General features: G+C 43.6%; 1 protein-coding gene across 7 annotated transcripts in view; it reads right to left on the minus strand.

Moving 5' to 3' along the window:
• Camta (Calmodulin-binding transcription activator) overlaps window positions 1-23,439 on the minus strand; it is a 40,675-nt gene that overhangs the window by 5,228 nt on the left and 12,008 nt on the right. For 3 of the 7 annotated variants that reach the window (XM_076622526.1, XM_076622527.1, XM_033343890.2), the window contains 11 exons: window positions 14,091-14,182; window positions 6,455-6,643; window positions 5,969-6,367; window positions 4,911-5,672; window positions 4,306-4,641; window positions 3,989-4,236; window positions 3,688-3,887; window positions 3,369-3,476; window positions 2,206-2,363; window positions 1,557-2,047; window positions 793-948 (listed from right to left, as the gene is read on the minus strand). In XM_076622526.1, coding sequence (XP_076478641.1) covers window positions 793-948; window positions 1,557-2,047; window positions 2,206-2,363; window positions 3,369-3,476; window positions 3,688-3,887; window positions 3,989-4,236; window positions 4,306-4,641; window positions 4,911-5,672; window positions 5,969-6,367; window positions 6,455-6,643; window positions 14,091-14,182 — 3,139 coding nt within the window. Of the gene's footprint in view, window positions 1-612; window positions 638-792; window positions 949-1,556; window positions 2,048-2,205; window positions 2,364-3,368; window positions 3,477-3,687; window positions 3,888-3,988; window positions 4,237-4,305; window positions 4,642-4,910; window positions 5,673-5,968; window positions 6,368-6,454; window positions 6,644-14,090; window positions 14,183-15,273; window positions 16,951-23,439 lie in introns of those variants that run through there. The other 4 variants (XM_076622529.1, XM_033343896.2, XM_076622528.1 and 1 more) reach the window with 4 other exon arrangements.

A 23,439-nucleotide genomic window follows, 5' to 3' on the forward strand; every position in this document is an offset into this window, starting at 1 on the left:
TACTGCGAATGTGCATACATGACACTGAATGATCAAGCACTCTGAGGAACACGTGAACTACGAAACAAACGAGCGCATCTAACTCGGTAGAACCGCAATTAACACTTTGCTGACAACGATTGAAGTACTTTGTATCACGATTCAAGGAACATTCTTCTCAGACATAAAGGATATAGTTACAGTTTCCTAAATAAAGTACTCCAATTCCCTCTCTTTTGCTTTTCTTTGTCTATCTTCTTTTGTTCTTTTTTTTTTGTATAAACTAATCTACAGGAGAGCAAAGTGATAATTGAAGAGAATATCTTCTCGTCTCTATGAGAAGCTCCGTTTATGATGACCGTTGCATGGACTCTGGTTACTTTCGTTAAGAACACGATTAAGACATATAAAACAGAAAACACAAAGCACCGGTCACATTCCGTATAATAACACAGAAGCTAACCAAGATAATTCGTATCGGAAACAATAGTTCGTTATTCGAGGGTCGTGAAACAGGGTGCACTGATCGTCCTGGTGAAAGCGAAAGAGCGAGTATCCTTTAAAGAGATACAGGAGCGATAAACGAGCAGTGTTTGCCGCGCGACAATCGCCCTACTTGTTTTCGTTACTTACCGGTCGTGAATCGTCCCACGACAAGCTGCATTAGTACACACAGAAGAGGGAGACTTTAGAACTTTAGATGTCTTTCGTACGATAAGCCTTTCGTGTGCTAACAAGAAGTCTACATAACTAATAATGCGTGCACATCGTTGCAACAAGAAATGCAATTATGTGCACCGGACGGATACTAACTTGATCTTCGATTGCCGCATGAACTGCTGGATCTTCCTCGCAGCCTGATGAGCGGCCTGCTGATGAACCGCTTGCTGTCTGGAGCTAGCCGAGCCTGGACGCGAGCGATAATTCCTGTAGTTGCTTTGTATCACCAGAGCAGCCTTCGTAGCTTGTCTGCGAATAGGAAGAAAAGTAGACGCCCATGAAATAAGAACTTGCAGTGACACGCTTCGAGAATGCGTCGTGTATGTATATACATAATGGACAAGAGCGGAAGAAGCGCAAGGAAGGTAAGCTTTCATCTCAAACAAAAGTCGTATTAATTTAATGCCAGGTTAATTTTGTATTCAGGACGCCGCAGCGGAGGTAAGGAACTTCCTAAAGTTTTCGGATTATTTACGATGCCAATTAAAAGTTCACCTCCCTCTCCGTATCACCCCTTAGAGGTAGATAGAATGAACTTTGGTGAAATCCGTCCGATTCAACTGGATCGTTAAATTGGCCCCGCGGTGGTACGCCTTGTCCTCCCATTTTATTAATTGCAGCTTATTAAAACTAACGTTCAACTCGGCGAAATACCAACGAGAATTTAACTATTCGAACGAGCCGGTGAAAAGTTTCGTAGCGACAAGATTTCGTACATTTAATCGTTGTTATTATTTTCAACTTCGTGTCCGTATTATATAACGATGGAAGTTAAACCCTTTCGTCCGGATAAATCGGGAGGATAAAACGAAGAGTAAATAATACGGCCGCGACGTGTTAAGCTAAAAACAGATTACCTAAAATAAGCGTACTGTTTATGTCGACGATAATATTGTTGGATGAGTACAGCAGCGTGCCTCTCCGCTTCTTCCTGCCTTTGACGTCCCTTGTAATTTCTGTAGGCTTTCTGGATCATTCTAGCGGCGTGATAAAGCTCTCTTTGTTCTCGATCGGACAGAGTAAGTCTGCTCAGATCCGCTTCGTTCCCGTCACCGTTTCCGTTACTTCCACCTGTTCCGCAAATTCCAGAGCCCATCACGTTACCGAACTTCCGATCTCCACCGGTCGAATAGTACTGGCCGTTATGACCGTTATTTCCGTCTAGCTGCAACTGCAGCTGTAAGAATTCGCAGAAGTCGGCCGTCGTCGGCGGTGGAGATGGCGAGTCCGGTGTGAGACAGCTGCTAGATGGACTCGAGGGACTAGCATCTGCGTCAGCATCCGAGACTGATGCCGCTCCTCCACTGCACTCACGATACGAGTCGAACAATTCTCCAGAATCGAGTGGCTATAAGAATTACCACCACCATGCGATATGAATTTCATTCTACGAAGAATTTTATTTTAAGAGTACGGTAGGAAACGTGTTGTTTAAGGGATTTCTGATATAATTTCAAAGACAAGAATATTGCATAGGTATAGAACTAAGATATACTGAATGCTTACCATTTGCTCCATCAGAGCATCTTCTAGAGATGACAAGGGCGGTGCCGGGGGAGGTGGTGAGGAAGAAGACGGAGAATCACCTTCCGCTCTCTTGATCCTTTCCGGTAGCGCAGCTATAATTTGCTCAGCCAATGTCAGCACCCTCGCGTCTTCTTCCCCTATAAAAAGGAATCACCACCCTAGCCAAACTCGAAAAACGTATTACAGGACCGCCGAAATCACATTGATCACAACATCGAGGACTTTTTGTTCGCTTTTTTTTATCTGTTCGTTTTTTTATTTTAAAGCCGTGAACGTATTTTTACGATGAACCAAATCGGACGTTAATTAAACGTGTAACACCAAATATTGCGGATTATTTCGTTTTTTTATATATATATATGCAGTGGAGATCTCTACATGACACGAATCGAACGTCTTCAAACAGGCAAATCAGATGGCGAGCGTAGACGTTTTTCTCAGCTTGTTGAATGTTCCGTTCTACGGGTGATCTGACGTAACCCGTGGTATTTTGACAATGTGTGTTTTCCGGATTTAGCTCAGCTGTGCAAATCACGTGTTCTCGTGTAATTGTCTCGTAGGTTCCAATGTTTTATTGATTGATTATTATTATTTTTATTATTAGTATTTTTGTCACGGATATCCGTTTTAAAACTTGTCGACATAGCCCAGAGACGAGGACTGTCTATCTCTCGGAGAATTGGTCGGCAGCCGATAATAGACGGCTAAGAAAGTTTTAGACGTTACACAGCAATCATCCAACACCAGCAGTTACGAAGGCCAAGCAACACCAATACTGCTTTAAGCTGCAAGAGTTCAGAGGAGTTAGAGGACAGCGAGCCTGGACCATTATCCGGTCGTCTCGTACGCATAGACAGAGAGACAGAAAAAAAACAGAACACTGTGTGTGTACGTGTGTGTAATGTAATGTGTGAGAAATAGAGATAGAGAGAGAAAGAGAGTAAGGGAACGCAGTTTTAGCTAGGAATACTACGGATCACAGCCCGCGCAGTACTTGTTTATCTAGGCCGATGAATCTATAAGTGTAGTATTAGAAACAGACAGAGTTACAAATATATATGTATATATATGTATGATATATAGTTACAGATAGACAGGCAGACAGACAGACAAATAGAAGGGGAAACGAGGAAGGTACGGACCTACAGTCTCCTGAGGGGTCGGAGCGCTTTCCATTCCCTGCTCGCTGAGGGCTAATGACGAGTCATCCTCTTGCAACAATTCCATGTTGTCCAGCAGCGGCGAGCCACCTGTGTTTTTCGATAAACCCCTTAATGCTACGTTTCCTGATTAATTTTACGCTCGCATGAATTACGACCTTGTACTCTAAATCTTACGGGGCAGAGATATTTTATATGGCGCGGGTCTTTATAGGAAAAGGAACTGTGATTTACGTGTTGGACGTGAATGTATGTGCGTGTATATACGGAAGAGGGCAGTATAATAGCAAACGAGACTAACACAACGCAAGATCGAGACCGCTGTCTTGAGATGGCCTCCTAGGACTAGGGCTGGCGGGTCGCAAGAAAAGCCTCTCGTCTTGTCTTCTCGCTTCGAGTCGATTCAATTCTTCTGCAATCGCCGTGTGACCGTTCTCCGCCGCTAACTCGGTCGCGGTTCTGTTCTGACAATCCCTCACGCGAAGTGCCATTGCATTCCATCTGTGTAAATAGACAGATATTCGCAACACGAACTCAAACAAAATGAAATATTTCGTGACACTCGATATTAAAGCCGAATTCAAGAAAAAAAATATATGTACCTATAGAGGATCCTGGCTGTATCCGCGTGCCCCGCTGCACAAGCCCAAGCAAGTGGTGTGAGACCGGCGCTATCCTGCCTCAGGGCATCAACTTCGGCATCTAATACGCTACTAGGATTTTCCGCTCTCCAGTGAAGGAGGGCGCAGGCTAACCTGGAGTAGCCCAACCCAGCGGCCAAATGTAGGAGAGTAGGGCCGCCGGATTGTAATGGTTCCGCTCCGGCTCGCCACGGACGGACAACAGCATCCTGAGACATAGATGATCTCCATTTAAAGGGTCAAGTGTGTTGGAGGTGCTAGCTAAACAAAGTACTGACTTGACAATATGCCACTAGCCGCTCTTCTAGATGAGCTGCGGGAGATGGAGGGCCAGGTCCTTGCAAACGGGACTCCACATCCGCCAAACGGTCCAGAAGGGCTCGTTCCGGACTAGGCTCGGATGTCGGTGCCCGACGATACTCGAAAGCAACGCTATCAGAAACAACGAAGCCGTCACACGCCACTTGAAGAGATGCTATTCCCGGAGCATGGGCTGGGCAACGACACCGCAACACTCCTGGTTGTACCAAACACGCCTCAACCGGCTCCGCGTCGAACAACACCGAATAAGATTGAGAATTACTCCCACCAGTCCACGGACCAGCGACCAATACCTAAAACAGTAAGTAAATTTTCGCTGCTTTTTCTTGATTAACTTCTAAGCTTCAGCAAATGCATCTATCATCCATTGCATCATCTTCCATTTGCATTAACCTTCGAAAATTCTTCCAGCATACATTGGAATTTTACCTTTCAACTGAAAAGAGACATATTCTAATCGAGTATTCGTGACTTTCAATCAAATTATACACAACTGCATTCGAAGAGAGAACCAGTATGCGCCGGACTAAGGTTGAATTAATATCAAATACATGAAACTCACCTTCACACCACCCTCGGTGTAACTCCACTCCGGACTATACTCCGCAATATGGACGGTTGTTCCAGGATGACATCCCACGTCATTATCAGATCCGCCTCTTTCTTCAGCCTTAGTTTGTTCGGCTTCAAAATCGTGAAGCTCGGGTAGGTCACCGAATACGTCAAACGCGTCTAAGTTAACTAGAACATCGTCCGATGAATCGATGAAATCCATTGGATTGATCATGCTGTTGTCTGCCGGAGAAGGCGACGGAGACGGTGGAACCATGTTGGCGGACAACGTTCGCTGAATATCTTCTTGACTGAGGTCCAAGGTCTCGGCGAAGTCTGTGACCTCGGGACCTGTGCCACCGATTGGCAACGATTGTACCGCAGAACGATCCATACTTTCTTGAGCGTCTATTTCCTGTTGGGTCTGTTGTTCTCTGTCCACGCTCGTCTGCTGTACAATTTGTTGCTCCGTAACCTGTTGCATCTCCACTTGTTGACTTTGCTGTTGTTGCTGTTGCTGCTGCTGCTGCTGTTGTTGCTGCTGCTGCTGCTGTTGTTGTTGTTGCTGCTGCTGCTGCTGTTGTTGTTGTTGTTGATGGTGATACGGTTGGCTGTTGAGAATTAGAAGACCGCCACCACCTTGGATTTGTTGCAAACTTAAAACTAGAGGAGCCGGTTGTTGGCTTTGAGCCGTGTGGGAATGTCTTGAGTATACGCGAGGAGCCGGTGAGGCTGTTGTTGACGATTGCTGACCTCCGGTAGTCGAAGAAACCTGATCATTACGACGAATATTAAATAGAAACAAGTATCGAACAAAAACATTACAAAGACGAGAATGTAGAAAATGAAAATCTGAATTGTAGATATGATATTGTCGATCAATATACGTGTACCTATCATTATGTTCGCTAGACCGTGGAATTTTATGCCATTATGAGACATTTAAAGGTACGAAGACGCACATAACGTATGAATTTACATAAATATCCAGAGTCTAATTTTTCTATCGTCGCTCTCAAAAATCACCATCTCATCTCAGCACAGCATTCAGATCCACCGAACACGTACCTGATTGTCCGGTGTTAGTCTCCTAGGTGCAAGCTGAGTGCTAGTGGTAGAAGAAGTGGAAGATGCTCTCTGTCTGTCCAATAATTGAGAAACTATCATGTCGACGGGATGATTCGAGTGTTGTGTAAGATGGGGATTATTAGGATCGTCATCTCCACCGAGGAACATGGGTCGAAGCTGGGAAGCCAGCTCGTCTCGCGTCCACTCCTTCTTGTCTGGCGGCAGTGCGAGACACGGTGGCAGCGCCGCGAGCTTTGCATCACCGTCCGGGTAAGGAACGTTTAAGTAGTGAACGAGGACGACGTCTGGATTCTGTAGTAGCCAATAACATCGCCGATGAAACGTCGGGAGGATCGCCGAGTGCACATAACAGCCATAGATGCACTCGACTCCCTGTACCTAAGATTTCATCCAACAAGCAAATCTCACTTTATCAAACTCGATTCTGATGCACGTCGATTTTCATCCATAAACGAAAAAAACTACCTTCAGTTTCATGTGATCCTCTCGTGTAGTTTTACCATCTTTCCGTTTCTTCCAGCAATAACCGTCCCGCCGGTAACGGACTTTCTTTCTCGAGTACAGTAACATCGAACCACTTCGAGGTCGTACCTTTACCTCCCGACTTTGCCATTCCGCGTGTCTTTGGAAACTGATCAAGATGGCAGCAATTTCCTGATAACAAAACCAAAGTATTTCAATCTATGCAAGTCCTCGTACATCGTTTTATTTGTGTCATAAACTGGTACTGTATGCACGACACGTTATGACAGTGGAACTGCGAACTCGTCCAGATGACGAGGATAAGACAATCTCGATTGAAGTAGGATATGCGAATTCGAAAGAGCACATAGACACTTCTCAGTCAGTTTCGCTGACATCTGCTCCCTCCAAGGTTTTCGCTTACTTTTCAAATCGTGCTGATACATCTTGCGATCTCCCTTCGATTCTCATCTTCGTAAAGATACGAACGTCGCAAAACGAGACGGATATTTCGCGACTGGTGGTAGAAATCTTTCGAATGAAATCTAGATCTTGAAAATTATACAAGAAAAAATAACAGGATCTTATTAATTTGAACAGGTCGAGCAATAAAACAATTCAGATAACAGAGATAAGTTCGTCGGTTAATCCCTCCAGCTCTTGTTAATTCTGACGATGGAATTTAGCTGTTAAGATCTCAAATGTTCCTTCTTTGACGAATAAAATTCATTTTAAATATAAAAAATAATTACATATAACACAGATCGAGTGTGAATGATATAGGGTATACAAGGTGCTGCTTTAAATACCAAATGTCACTATAAGAAATCGTAGCTAGAGATAACTCTTTATCCCATAAATCTCTCTTCCTGGCTAATATAAAAAATTCTTCAACGTTCCGTGCAGAGCGTTTTCTAGCCTAGTTACATTCACAGATATGAAAAGTAATGCGCGTGTTTATTTCCTTCATGTTTACCTACTACTAATAATAGCAGCTCGGATATTATACGTTTCTTTATTGATTTTCCGCGCAAAGAACCAGTACTAGTACAACTTTTGAAACAGAACGCATGATAATAGAGAAAAAGAACTCGAGTGCTTGCACGATAGAAAAAAAATCTAATTACCGGCGAACAGATTTTGCCTGGTTAATCGTGACACGTCGTTTTCCGCGCCGTACGTGGCCTCAAGTCGACATGCAATGCAAGGTAGAAGACTAACGTTACGAGACGTGTACAAGGGAGAAAAAATGGGGTACGTAAGGAATTAGAAAGAATTCGGTCTTATAAATTTTTTTTAAATATCCACTGACTGAGGATAGAGTGGGAGGAAGGCAGCCTCTTCGAGTAAAAAATTGAACACTCGTAGGTGAAATAAGCAGCAGGGGGCAGAAAGTGTGCGGCACGCGATCTCACGTGGCGTAATGCAAATCGAACGCCAAACTGCAACTGATTCGCTCAAACCGTAGAAAGGTGGCTGGCAATAAAATTCACGGTGTTGATATAAAGTTCAGCCAGCCCTTCGCGTGTCATTATCGTTCGAAAAGCGTTTCGCCCGCGATCAATTCAACGTGATAATTCGTAACGGTGAGGGATCTCTCCGTGAGATTCTGCAAATGTCTTCGACATAGCGTTCGGAATAGCACGGATACCGTGGGATAATTGAAGCTACACGACCGCAATGATCGAGGAATTTCGCGTACACTTTATACCGATAGATGGTTTCTGATTGGGGTTGCTCGGTTGGCAAGCTCAAACCACAAATCGTACATTTCAAATGAGGTATGTCAAGATTGCACTCGGTTGTGGCGCGGTTCCATCCGAAGGACGCGATCCTATTGGACGCGTGGAGACAGAGCCGCTCGTTAACGTTGCGTCCAGTTACGTAATAAAATTAGCGTGGAACCGTCGCCCTGAAAATGCATAATACGAAAAAAAAAAGGTAGACGTAATAATTACCGAGGAACATTCGTCTCGCTGGGAAAAAGGTAATTGCTGAATAAAAAGAAGAGGAAGGAAGGAGGAAAAAAGGAGAGAGGAGCAAAGTATGGTTCAGAGTGCTTAATATCTTTGCACCGTTCCCATGGGTGGGCCTTCGACTTTCCAAAGGTTCTCCAGCGAACGTGGCCTGGATATAAATATTCTTAACGAGGGATGGATGAGAATGAGCGGAACGGGTAACTGGAGTGGCTGGAGAGGGGAAAACGGAATAAGAGCCCAGCGTATACCCGACAGCCAACCATTAGGCCAGCCAAGCGCCGACAGCGAAGCTAGATAAAGCTTGCCCACTATGTTGCATTGATTTACAACTGGTTAATTGATCATTTGCATTCTGTCGGGGATACATTGCGCGGTCACCCGTACAGAAACTAGAACTTCCAAAGGCGATTTTCGTCGTGAATTTCGCCAACACGTTCTCCAATCCCTTTAGCTATAATTACGAACCCACTGATCAATGGTAGAAAAGGTCAAGAGAGGGACTCAAGATGGATGAATCGTATAATCGATGCTCGTTTTTCATTCGTATAGAATCGAAATCGCTTTCTATTTTGCGATAACGGTTACGTAAGAAACTAGTGGAATTATTACATTCCTCTTACATATTAATAACCTACCTAGTATCTTATTTTATCAGTCAGGGATCAGCTACGAAATCTTCTTCACGCGAGGTAGCTACGTAAATTGATTTTCTATGCGTTGCCATATTTTGCAACGTGCCAGACGTGAAATGGGTCAGGCAACGTGGAGAATAGTTTAACTTGAAAGACGGCGTCTGACAGTGCATATCGTTATGTTGCGTGCAAGGTCGGCTTCCATGCAACGCCAGTCAGACTCACAAAATTTTTACCGTGATACTACATCTAATTGCGTAGTTAATATTCAAGTTCGTGTAAATCAAGCTTTTCTTTCGTTCTTAATTCTTTTAATTTATTTTTTTAAGGACACACTTCTGGTAGGTCACATACACACACGTGTTAACTTTGTATCGCAACGAATCCGAGTAACAAATTAATCCAAGAAGGTCGGTCGAAATACGTACTCTTTGAACAAAGACCGTATAGATCTCTCAAGATACGATGAAAGAGCCCATAGATTCCTGTATTCGGTTTAGCGGATACGTAAACGAGACGCCTTCTGTCCTGCGTGTTACCGGAAAGGATGTATTCTCCTTGATTTACGAATGCAAAAGGACCGATAAATCGACCCTCCTTCCGACACCCTAAACAAAGGTGTTACGTCGTTCCAATGCTTCCCACTTACAAATTCGTGCCAGAGACATTTCGTCGGTAATTGATAATCAATAGATAGAGAATAGACAAACAGTGAAAACGACTAAAGATGAACGAAAAGTTTGTGTTTCGTAGACCATGTGACGTACGAGTAGCTTGTGACAGTTATCGACAGACAGTAGATTCACGCTGTTCGTCGATAACAATTTTTGTCACGAGTATATAAATGTTTCGGAACAGTTTTGTATTTACAAGACAGTCTATGATAAAATAAACGTCACTTGAGAATAGCTTGCAAGTTCGAAGTCTCTGTCAGTAGTATAAGTCGGTATTTGTTCAGACGCAGACGGGAAGAAGCGACAAGAGCACGCGACGTAAGAACGTCAACGTCAAGCCGAAAACTCTCGTCAACAATATCGAAACATACTTGAGAGTTTGCTAACAGAGTGGAGACGCTTTAATGACTGGTGACGTCGGCCCAATGAAGCTCGCTTATTTTCCATGCAACTCGAGTCTCTGAGTGCTCGATCTCCTCTTTGACAAATTATGTAAGTGAAATTTTTGCAAAATGTGCGAAAAAACGATGATAAAATGCTATTATTACTAAATCTAGAAGCTTCACAGCGGACATACAATTTCAATAAACGTAAATACTGCATTCTCCGAAATTACATTCTCTCGAAACCGCGACATCGTTCGATTCGGAATTCAGTTCTCACGGTGGTCTAAACCGAAATACAGTGGCAGACCGAAAGAAGTTTATAAAATAAAGATAGAGAAATATTGGAATTTTAAAAAAAATTGATTTATGTCAGATAAGTGCGATGAATAAATATAATATATATAACAAAATGGACGACTATTATCAGTATCATAGAAAATGTTTAATGCGATAGTTACTTAAAAAAAAAAAATTCACAGCGTATCGATTTTAAAACTTTGTTTTGTCCGCCATGTAATCTGAAAAATTACAACTGATGAGGCCCACACGTACTGATTACTTCGAAAAATTAGACAATTTCCTGGATCCTTTGTAGCGCTCCAAATAAAAGGCAATGAGTATTTTCTCTTGAAATCAGACGAACGATGATCAAAAGCTGGTAAATAATTTTTCTTGATTTCGCGTGAAAGCTTGAAAATCAGCAAGTTTGTAACGAACGCAGTCGGAAATAAGCAAATATTAACTTCACAATAATAATAGTCGTATTTGCCGAAATCAATTTCGGTGTTACGTCCAAATACAATTTACTGAAAAACGGTCGAAGCGGAAATTGCATTACTGGCAGTGCAAACTAACGTTTAATTGCGCCGACTGTCATTGTGTAGCCAGGTAAACTGTAGCTATTCAATGCATTTATACTCTGCTGCAATCGGAAATCAATAAGCAAACAGAAACATTGTTTTCGGATCGATTTCCGCTTACAGATAGTCCGTGCGGTTCCGTATGCTCATCAATTAAACGAAATGTTATCGCAGAAAACTAACGAAGGCACCGGCACCAACGTAAACCGAAAAATCCAACTGTAATCCGGAATGTTACAAAAACGGATTTCATTGAAAAGGAAAAAAGTTACAGTTAAAAAGTTAGGCGCAGCTCTATCGTATATACAATTTTGTGAAAGTATAACACTTGCTATGTTATTAGACTGCAGATGTTTATGCAAATTCATATTATTAAAAATGCAGATAAGACAGATAAACGAGCCTTGAATGAAAAAACGCTTTATTTCCTAAATTTAATAATATGTACTTCTACTATATTTACTTCTGATATTTTGTATATATATTTTTGCTTATTTATTCTTCTGATAAATGCACGAATATCCGAAGTTCAATCGTGACAATCACAATGTGTCATCGCGGTAATCTAATCTAAATAATGTAATAAAACCACAGAATGTTAGTGTATAAGATATTTCCATAAGCATTCAAATAATTTTGCAAGCCATTAGATATAGGATAACGCGAATCTCGAACAAACGAAAGAGCAGTCAATTTTTTATCATACTCTCAGTAATATCACGTACGATATTATAAATCACGTAAGTAGAACAATCAGTGACGTTCTAATTCACGGATAAACGTAAGAGATCCACGTATTATTTCGTGTTCCAGATTTCAAATACTTATTTCTCTTTGTGGTCGGTTACCAGTTAATAAATCAACGTCATTAAATCTCATTACCGATGGCAGAAGTGCAAAACAAACGATGTTACTTCTCTGCTATATAGGTATGTGTTAAAAATTATTACTATAATTCTGCTTGCCGGAATATATTCACCGCGTTCTATGCTCCGTTACAAATGGGATTTCATCAGGCAACGATAGGAAGAGTGGAATGAGCACGACAGAAATCTTGGGAAGTTATCAGACATCGATTTGGATGCGAGGGGAAAACGAGAATACGTAAAGCCTGGCGACGTTGTTGGGAGGGAAAAAATCGATGAAGCAACCTGAGGCTACATACGTCTCTCTATTTTCTGGGCAATAAATTCCAGTCCTGTATAATCGGGGCTATTAAAAAAGTTAATAGGGAAAGTTTCGCCGGAAGAATTCTAGCAGCGAGAACGAAATTGATTCGCTTCGGTACAGAACAGAACGTAGAGCTCGACTTTTATGCTCGTTTGAAATTTAGACTTGATTGCGACCTGTCTCCAATAACAACTTAGAATTTGGCAACGGGTCAATAAAAATTCAACCCCGGCAACGGTCTGAACAATGGGCTCTTTGCTACGTCAATCGAATAAACTGAATTTCCATTTCCAACTAGTTGACCCGTTGGTTAGTTAATCTTTGCCCGGAGTTGCCGTGCAATCAAAAGTAGACTGCAAGTTTACCGCGCTCCATTTATCTCGTTCCAGTATATATTATTCGTGAAATTCTCAATGCTCAGCCATGAAAAATGAAAGAGGATGCAAAGTCCGATGATGATGAGCACTCTGACGTACTCACGTATGCTGTCAGAGCAGTAGAGAGAAATGGCGTTGAAGTAGGGACGAAAGCAACACGGGAACCAGGGTAAATGGGTGAGGAGGAAGCAAGGCGAGAAAACAAGATCACGGCGGGTGTCGCCCGGTAAGGGATTTCGACTGCATGCAAGATGGTATAAACTTTCTCGTGTTACAAAAAGTTGCTACGTTAACTTCCTAAGAACTTCATCCTATGAATAGTTTCGCGAGCATGAATCGCTAATGTGCCTGGCTTTCATCCATTCCGCGGTTCTCCCGAGGTAAGTGAAAAAAGAAAAGAGAAAGACGGAAAAAAGATCGAGAGGGAAATGAATTGACGTAATATTAATAGCGATACTTTGTTCCCGCTTCGAATTTCCAAGAGACCCTATAACGCCACGACTCGTTCATATTTATGATACTAATAATTTCACGTCAAAGTTACGTCAACGTGAAAATTCAAACGATAGCTAATATAAAAGGATGATGCAGCGCTCGAGTTGACCTCATTAGCGATGCATATTACACCGCAATAGATAAGCGAAAGAAGAGGCAACTTGCACGCTTCAACGACCAGACCCCTCGATCGTTTCAAAACAAGCCGAAATTCCTCTCGACGAACAAATCAAACTTTGTGATCGATACTTTTACTTTCCATAATCCTAGGCCACGAGATGAATCTCAGCCGCGATATCAAGAAGCAAACATGACCGGAAGATTCGACGTTAGTTTATCGAATCGTCGCTACCTTTGTGTTCGCTATTTTGCCTATTCGGAGGGTGATTCTTGAAAGAAAAGAGGAGTAAGAGGGGAAACACCGAGAACGAAAGATCGGATGAAAAATAGACGAAGAGAGGAACGAATGAAAGGAGAGTTATCGTCGATGAAGGATAGCAATGGGGCAAACACGGGCTCGCAATTCGGTTCGACTCGACGGAACTGAAAACTCAACTCGGCTCGGCTGAGCTCTCTAGCTGGCTCCAGCTATTGATCGGAGGCCGACCGGGGTCAGAGTAGCAGTGGACTACATCGGTACACCTACGAGTGCACGGTGCTCCACGTGTTGGTATGTGCACTCCTGCACACTGATGTGAGCTTGCACACGGACGGACAGCATCTATCCTCTCTAACCACCGACGCTACGTACGAGCCACCAACGGCGTTGCGACGTCGCTATTTACTTTCCAGTTGTGCCTACTGAAATGCCGTGTAAATGTATATCCAGTTGGCGCTGCTAGGAAACTGTACGCTCTTTTGTTAGAATTCGACCGAGACATTATCTTTTTTTTAACCCGCTCCTCTTTTTCGCTCGCGTACCTCGTTGCATTTTCTCCGCTAGTATATAGTTTGCCGTATAGTTTAGTCTTTTCTTTTTCTCTGTTCTTAATGGGCGCCCGAAAAAGTTCAAGCATCGAGTGGTTTTATAGAATTTCAAGCTAAAAATAATCGTTTACCAACTCACCTCGTTGGTGTTCCATCGGTGCCTCTGAGTTGGAAAATGTTCAGCTCGTGGCAAGGTCTCCAAATTCTCCGGAAGTTTTATCGGATCTCCATCTAAACAGAACGACAACGAACACGATGAAAAAGCGTCCTCGATAATTCGAGATTTTTAGGTGAGGGGGAAATAGTTGTGAAAATTCAAAGAGATTCAATAATCTAATCGTCTCGATAATGTACGTAAGTTTTCGATTAATTTTATCATTCGAGTGTTCACTAATCTGATTATTCCCGGTATCACGCGAGTTATCGTAATTCGTGCTCGCATATTTATTTCGACGAAAGCTTAGACGTTTGCATAACATATTATTAGTCATGTTTATATGCAACGGATCGAAGCTGTTATCGATCGTAAGCTAACCCGTGTGTGAGAGCAAGAGAACAATAATTTTAAAAGTAATGCACTTTTCACGTGCATAGTATTACCTCCCAGGGGATTTAAAACGCATAATTTATTCGAAAAGAAAACAAAATGCGGTGTGCCAAGGAGAGTTTTCCCCTTTTCTAATTTTCTGAATAACGCAATACGTTTTCATTAGATGCTATCAATCTAGAACTATGTTGATAAAAATTACAAGTGAAATATAACGATATCATCACAGTCCCTGGAAAACGAACGAAACAATTTCTAACTCACGGACAACTCGGTGTATCCTCGCTAAACGCAAACTGCTTGACGTTACGAGTAGTTCTAATAAATTACGCGTATTGACGTTCCAAGACATTAAGGAAACGGCTGTTCGTTGGATGAAATATTTCGGTCTACTGCCACAGGTTTGCCTACGATGTTATTGATACCACCGGCAGTGCAGCTGTAATTCCTCGGGTATCTGGTAATTTATTGCCGATACCTTCTGCGTATATTGCATTTTTCTAACATCCAGCGTAACGATATGGAAATTGAAAAAAGCAACAATATTTCAAAGCGAGTGCGGAAGCCAGAAGAAGAAGAAAAAATGAAATCATCACCGTAAAAATGTCTAGAATTGCGTCGTTCAATTATCGCGAGGATAACGACATATTTAAAATAAAAATGCAATCGCAGCATCAAGCTCTTAGCTCCTCGTCGTCGAGTTGTAACGTATATATACGACGATCGGAATATATCCTTCTAATCCTGGTAGTATGAAAGAAACGTAAGGACTCACTTGGTGCGAGAGGCGTCGGGTAGGTCGCGTGATAGACGACACGCTGTGGATTCGAATGATTGTAGCCCGCCATTTCCGTGGCGCTCGTCAGAGCGACCGCTTCTTGGATCTTACCGATCGTGGCCGATCGTCATCGTCCTTGAACGTACGCGTAGCGCGATCGTTTTTGTGCTCTCGCAGGCATCCCCAGGCTCCTCGTGAATTTGGACGAGTGTGCGGCTGATATGGCGACTCGACAATGGTCGGTGTTCGCGATTCTAGATCGTGACAAGCTACGGCGGCACTCTTTTTGTCAGGAGAGCTTGCTGCCGGGTTCTAGGATGGAAACACGACTCGCTTGACGTTGTCCTCTACGTGAGGCTCGTGCACGTGGGTGGTGATTCCCCTTAGAACGGCAGGACATATCCCCCAAAGAATCGTGTACGCGAGCCAGGTTGTCCGTTTCAAATAATCCCTATCCTCGGTTCGAAAGTCAATTTAATTTCAGCCCGCTGATCGAAAAGAAATCAAGAGTCACAGAGAGACAATATTATTCACAACGAACGTCGTTGACTTTACTCGACGCGACGTACTCGGATTGATGGACGACACACGTGGAGGCGAACGCGTGGAAATGACACCGCGATAAAGATTTGAATCTTCGCCTTCTTCTCCTTGCTAATATAACTCTTAATTTTGTCTCTCCTTCTCTGTTTGTTTTAAATGCTTCTTCGTACTAGTATAAAAACCTGGAGCCCCATTGTATTCTATACTCGCGAATAACCCGGAACAATTCTTTCACAAACCTTCTTTCCTTTCTCTCCTTTTTCGTCCACCCTATCTCCTAGTTAGTTAGTTCTCTGTACCTCTTCGACCTTGCTTCCTTCTTCCTGCTAGAGTCCTCGCCTCTCAAATCAAACACACACTCGTCTCGTTCTCGTTCTTTCTCCAACTCTCCTTCCTCTTTCTTTTTTCTGTTGTGCGTTCCAGGAGCTCTTATTCTTCTTATATCCTAAGTTACAACACTGAACCTGTCCCTATCGGAGGGACAAAATAATGTAAGGGTCACACAGTACAGAGAGAACTTAAAAAGAGATTCGCCCGCAGCTGACGCGTTTTACGATCGCCTTTACCGCGTTCAATCCTTTGCTTCCTCCGTCGTTTCTCTTCCTTGCTTCCCTTTCTTCCTTCCTTCCTTCCTTCCTTCCTTCCTTCCTTCCTTTCCTTCCGCCCTTCTTTCCTCTCTATCACTCTTTCTATCTTTCTCGCACGCGCGCCTTTCTCCTGCCGATACCACCAGTGGTAGAGCTTCAGAAAATAGGCCTTCCTTCTATCTCCCTTTCTTTACTCCCTCGCTTATCCTCGCGTGTCCTCTCTCCTATTTCTTCTCCTTTTATCCTTCCTCTCTTTTTTTTGCGTTATAGGCTTCGTAACGATTCGCTTAAGGGCTGGAAATAGTTACTTTGTCGCTTGCGTTCCGCGTTCGCTTTGTTTGTTCTTTTGTTTTTACAGAGGTCTAAGAAATTTCTTTTTTAGAGTAGGTAAAGAGACTTTTAGGAGACGTGTGTATTTCGTGTTATTTAGTGTTATTTACAAATATGTATGTTTTTGTTTTGTTAATAAAATAGGTTCAAATTAGTCTTTGGCCCCGCGTGTCTGCTCCCGAGCGGCGGGAGCCGCAGAGTGAGCCAACCCGCGACTCTCGACCTCCGTCCATCGCCCCTCTTCTCGTCCTTCCACGACTGTCCCCTACCCCTTTCCTATTCCGCCATTTCATAGCATTCATTCCCCACCATCGAGACCAGTCCGACTATCCAGCCCCAGCCACAGCCCCTGTTCACCGAATCCCTTTTCCTTCTATCTACCTCGACCCCTCTTCAACCACCTCTCTTCAGCTGCACCTTCAATATCCAACCTCCCCACTTTACTCACATTGCCACTACCCCACTTACTTCACCCCACTATGTCACCCCCACCGCCGAACAGCCGCCCTCTTCTACGTGTTCCTGGCCGGCAAGGTGTGGGTGCACACCGAGCCAATTCCACGGAGAACTCGCCGATGCTACCCTCTGGAAAACTCCGACGGAGTTGTAAATTAAGGATTACCGAGAATGCAAATTAATGCCTAAGCGTACATTTCTCTACCTACTCCTACTGTTCTCGACGCAGGATCATCCTGCATGCTGGAAACACAGAGTGTTGCTCCGTGTCGAGCCATGATAATCGATTGTTATCCAACCTCCTGCGGCATTTACAACGCCATGCAGGATAATTCCTATATGAGCGTTTAACGACTCCCTTTTCGTTCGTGCTTTTCCAGAAGGTGGAAGCTTTTTCCCTCGTCGGATTTACACGGCTTTGGCTTTTGCCCCGGGAACGCTCGAGAACCGCTCGCGGTGCAAGCTATCCCGGGATAGGGTGAAAAAGAAAAGAATGGACGGATACTCGCGGCTGCGAGAAGCAACTTTCCTATTTTCCTGCGTGTCTTTTTGTTTCTCTCGTTTCCTTCCTTTTTTCTTTTTAATTAGCCGAGCTAGTTTAACTGGGACAAGCGAGGAAACGCTTCGCCCGAATTCGACGATAAATCGGCTTTACGCCGTGGAAATCAAGAAGCGAGGGAAAAGAAGGAAAGGGAGGGATAAAAAAAAGAGAAAGGAAAAGGAAAGAGGATAGTGCACGCTGTTTCCAGCGTGGTCTGCGAGAAATAGGCTAGGACAGAAGGGGCAGGACTTTAAAAATGCAAAATTGCAGTGATTCAGCATTTATCGAACACCTGACATTCTACCCACTGCCAATGGGGAAGTTTCCTCGAGCTGCCATCAATATTTGCGCTCGACGTAGGAACTTCCAAGCGAAGGCAAAAAGGGAGAAAAAGGTACGACTCCCAATCGAACGTGTTACCAGTTAACAAATCGAGAACAGTTGAAAATGAAAAAAGAGAAATGTAAAAGAACGAACCCTCGGGAGAGGGAAAAAAAAGAAGGGAGGAGAAAAATGTTGAGCAGATTTGCCCGTTTGGGCACATACAGACGCAGCTCCCTAATCTCTCCCCATCCCCCTTTACCAACCCCCTAGACCATATTCCACTCACAACCTACGACTCGTCGTAGGTTATAGCCGACTGCCTTCGCGCCTACACACGTATTTTCCACACGTACAATGACAGCCGTACCTTTGCAGAGACTTGCAAGCTAGGCTATATAGAGCTATAAGCAGGGCATGACACAGCATACATCGGATTCTCGCAGAAAGTTCGCGTCGAATTTTAATGGAAGTGCTGCCATCTCCTAGTGACCCCTCGCAAGTGGGCTTCCTATAGATATCGGCGAGAAAAAAGACAAAAAAAAAAAGAAAGAAGGGGCGAAAAGAGAGCAGACGAGAGACGGGGAAGGCTTGAAATCACTCGGGCGTCGGGCCCCAGTCCCTCTATCGCGAATCTGATTAATGGATGGATTCATGGGCACGAATTTATATGGATTTAAGCGGCACTTTCACGCACACAACTGCCGCCAAAACTGTGTACGTGTGAATTTACGTTTATAACCCGTTAGATCTGAATTAGGCTGTTGGAAACGTGTATGGTCTGTTTACACAGATACACGTGTGGAGCATGTGCAGTGGAGCACCGGATTGCTGGCACTCGCAACTCGCTCGAGTCGTACATTTTCTCGCATAAGCTCGTAATTTATCCAGAAACTGGTAATTGAGCGGATCTCGTAACGAGGGACATAACGAAATGAAATAAACCTGCGATATCTGCGGACAACTTCATCCTCGACCAACCCCGTTGCTCGCGGTGTCGACTTATAAACAGACGTGTTTATTATTTTACGATAAATCCACGGGCTTACGTTTTTCGTCCTCGATAACGATGTCACTCTGTTAATGGGATGAAAATGTTCTCCCTTTCGTCACATTCTTCTTTCTTCTTTCTTTCCACCTACTATCGAATGTTTCGTCACGCGATGAAACAACCCGGCGTGGATCTACACGTGCTCGAACTTTCGACCTATGTGTCTACGTGTCTGTATCACGTAGCGAGGAATAATGGGAAAGCAGGAGATCAAAGGAAATAGAAACGGTGGCTTATTTTTAGAGTAGCACGAGGCCAAAACTGGAACGCATAAGGTGCATGATTGCCGAGCTTGCGACCAACGTATGGCCAGGGATGATCGCTATTGTCTCCTACAGCTGGACCGCCAACTAATTTTTGGTATCGCGCCGAGTTTACTCGTATGATCCATAATTCCTGACTAGCCATCGAAATGGAACGTTACATATAACTGTATTCGTTTACGACAGATTTATCGTTTTGGCCATAGAAGAACGTGGAATAACCGCCGCTTTGAGAATTGCATTCACATTCCGATAGAGAAGGTGCTCTTCACGGAGAGAGAGCACACGGACAACGGTTATAAATCATCGAGTTTCCTAATAGCTTTCAGTAAAATAAATAAAAATAATTAAATCTGTTAGAAATCCACGGCATGGAGGTAACATTGCGAGGATCAATATATCGCACGAATTTTAAATTGCACGTCATTTAGGTCAGCACGCAAAGCTGAAAGGGCTAATAACCCAAAGGTCTCCTCGTGTGTTAAATGCGATATAAATAGAGCTGTCGCCCGCTCATCCCCCCGTCGCTGTGTGTAACGACCTTAAAGAATGAAAAAGTAATTTGAATTAAAAAGCATAATGCACCCCTATTATGAGTTATTTCGCCAACGCTAAATTACCAAAATTCGATTAAAACCATTTCAGAAAATATACGACCGAAGGCATGTTTCATTTCATAATCGATGCAACCGATCGGCCACAAAAATCTCGATGCAGGTTGCACGAAGGCAAAAACGTTCCTGAAAGCAATCGAAGAACAGGACGAAAGAAGAAGATCGTAGAAAAGGAAAAGTTTGGATCCCCCGGAAGGAAGCAACCAAGAATACAAATGGAAACGAAGGAATAAGTTGAAAGATCAAGGTAACAATCGTGGAAAAAGGGAGGAGAGTCGGGGGAAAATAAAAAAAAATAGCAACGGGAGGAATTAGAAAAGAGGGTAGGAAAGAAAGAGAAAGGGGGTTCGGTCTCGTAGATTTCACAAGCGCAAACGGGGCAGGCGCGAGACGATCAATTACGTAACCCGATAAAAGTAGGTCACGTGTCAAAGTGCGGAGCCATCCCCAAGGTGTCCAACTTTTTGGTATAAGCTCGTAAATTACCAGTCAGCTAGCTGCTGCTACCCCCACGGCTTTAAATAGAACGTTGGCAGAGGCTCCTGTCCAACTATCTCTCCCTTTCCCCTCTCTTTCACCGACTGTGTTCCTCTCCCTCGGTCATCCTTCAATTCCATGCTTTCTCTTTTTCACTTCGCCTTACAGGCTCCCCTTCGTCCCTCGTGGCCTTTATCCCTCTTGTTCCTTTATCACGTAGATCGCCTCTCCGTTTCGTCGAACACGAGGCAAAGTTAGCCGGACACGTAAGTCGCCGGTCGTTAGTCGGCGACGACGATAGCTCTTCGAGCCACCAAGAGAAGGAAACAAGAGAAACGAGAGAAAGATTGGGAGAATGAGAGTCTTTGAGAATGAGTGAGAGAGGGGGGGTGAGTGAGATAGAAGAGAGAAAGGGAGGGAGGGAGAAAGACAGAGGAGAAAGGAGAGGGAAAAAGAAAATTCCTGTGTACCTATTCCAGTGCAGGCCAAACAGAGATGGACAGAGAATAGAACGAGAACGTCTCTTTATGTGTGCAAGTATTCCCGTGCAGACCAGGCGAAGTGAAAGAGGGAGAGAGAGGGAAAAAGAGAGAGAGAGAGAGAGAGAGAACGTGACGGCAGGAAAGCTAAGACAATCAATAAGATCGCCGGGTCCGAAGGAGCTCGTGCTCGGATTCGTCGAGTTGCTTCGGTACTTCTTGCCAGGGACCACGAGACTCGCGTTTAACAACTAAGTCGTAGCCTATAGTCGTTAAACGCAACGTCCCGAATTAGGATCCCCTCGAGAAAATGAACGAGGGAGGAACGAAGACGGACAGCATGAGAAACAGCAAGGCAAAAAGGAAAACACGTAGGAAGACTAAAGGTACCGAGAGGATAGAGAATTGGAAAGGTCACCAGCGGGATTTCGTGGAAGAAAAGACGAATGGAAAAGATAGACAAGAGACAGGCAGATGGAAAAGAAGGATTGGTACCTGCACCTCGAGGGGTCGATACCTACTCCAGTCAGCAGGATTCGGATAGGTCAGGATAGTCGGGGATAGGCTAGAAGAGACGTTGTATAAGGCATATATGTGTACAGGAGAGCCAACCAGCAACGCCTTGTTCGGGGGATGCATTCCGACGTTTGCACGAGGATAGTAATTTCTAGATACGAACCACTAAATTTCGACGATCAGACGTCGTCTACCAACAGAGAAATTACGATCCGAGATCCTCGCGATTGCCTGGCTAGTTCGACCTTCGAACACAGAAACGAAATCCCGGGGAAAATCGATAAAGGGGGAAGAAATAGTGGAAAGACCTTTTGCTCGAGGGAACAAAAATCGTAAGGTCGCCCTACCCCTACGTAAATGAAGCAAAAGTATGGAGAGGTGACAGAATCGCCGCTCTGGCGGATATTACCGGAACTACGAATTATCCCCAGCGGAGTTTACCCGCGAGAGTGCAGTTCTTTCGGGGGGGTTGTTTCAATGGAGGGTGGCAAACTCAAGTTCTACAATGTTCACACTGGACTGTGACACCAGTCGATAAGGAAGACAGCCTGTTTAGCAATGGTTTCCGGGAAGGAGATAGAATTCCTCGTAACAGAAATTGCATATAGTTGTTGGTTCGGGAAGACGATTAAAATCATAGTATAGAGCTGGCTGATTAGACTTAATGCGATCGCCTAAAGGTCTTATTTAAAATTCAAGCTTATATACCGCTTATTATACAACAGAATGTGTTCGATACGTTAGCGTAAGGCAAACAGTGGACACGTATGGAAGTCTGAATCTACTTTGCAGACGTAACTCGTCGATAGCCACTTTCGCTCGATAAAAATTTTCAAGGAAACTTACGCCTAAGCCACTTAGAAGAAAGTTTATGCCAGAGTCTAAAACTATAATGAAGCCGCGATTACATGGAAACTCGCGTCGATATCGACTTTCGTGGAACTGTTTCTATTTATTTCTCATTTATCTGGTTCTCTTTTCGCATCGAAGGCGAAAGAACGCTTTGTTTTATATTGGATATTTTACAAAAAGATCGCGACAACGGTATATATGCGCGACGTTGAAACGTTTCAAAAAAGCATCGAATCGTGAAATTCCAGCGAGTCGAGAAGAGGGTGGTTTCAAGATCGAAACGGTCGTCCTACTTTCAGTAAAAGCATTATACAGACCTACATACATGCGTGGATTCGAAGCAAAACATTTTTTCAACCACCCTATCCACCGCGCCGGCACCGTGTAACTAGAAAATGAAAATAGCTCCTCGTATATTTCATCGAGCCATCTAAACCTCTCTGATATTTTTCGCACCAGAAATATTTAAATTATTTCCCCTTACAGGATCGTAGCATGTTACTCGCGTTTTCCAACAATTTATATCCTGTTTATAGTTATCGTCTGTTACTAATCAGCCTGCTGACTCATGCACAAATACGCATCATGGAAAATATTTCGAGACGAATTGAACACGAGTACGTATATTTCTGTCACGCTACGTGTACATACTGTATTTCAACGACTGTGTGTAACTGGGACTGCATATGCATACCGCGTGCATATATTCAATTCTGGAAACGTGGAACAAGCAAGTCACTTCAGGGAGCGATAAAAAGGGGCAGCTTTTGACGACGAAAGAATGGAACACGTGACGTCGAAGTTCAGGATGAAAAAAAGAGAAGAGAAGAGAAGAGGAAGAAGGAGAGAGAAGAAAAATTATACGACCGTGATAGCGCGGCTCTCGTAAGTCGGATAAAAAAAAAAGTTTCAAAGAGGTCTCGGAAATGGATCTTTTTTTCTCAAAAGTTTAACCAGATTCCTGCTCCGAGTAACTCAACCTTGGCGTAATAAAAACAGCAAGATCTTTGGTCTAAACTCCGCTTGAAATACGACCGAATCGTGAAATGAAAAAAAAAATAACATAACTTGCAATGTAATTAAATATCGTTTTATTTCCGCGAGCGCGCGAGATATTTTCAGACCTGACAAGT

This window comes from Bombus vancouverensis, chromosome 11 (assembly GCF_051014615.1).
Source record: "Bombus vancouverensis nearcticus chromosome 11, iyBomVanc1_principal, whole genome shotgun sequence".
Taxonomy (NCBI): Eukaryota; Metazoa; Arthropoda; class Insecta; order Hymenoptera; family Apidae; genus Bombus; species Bombus vancouverensis.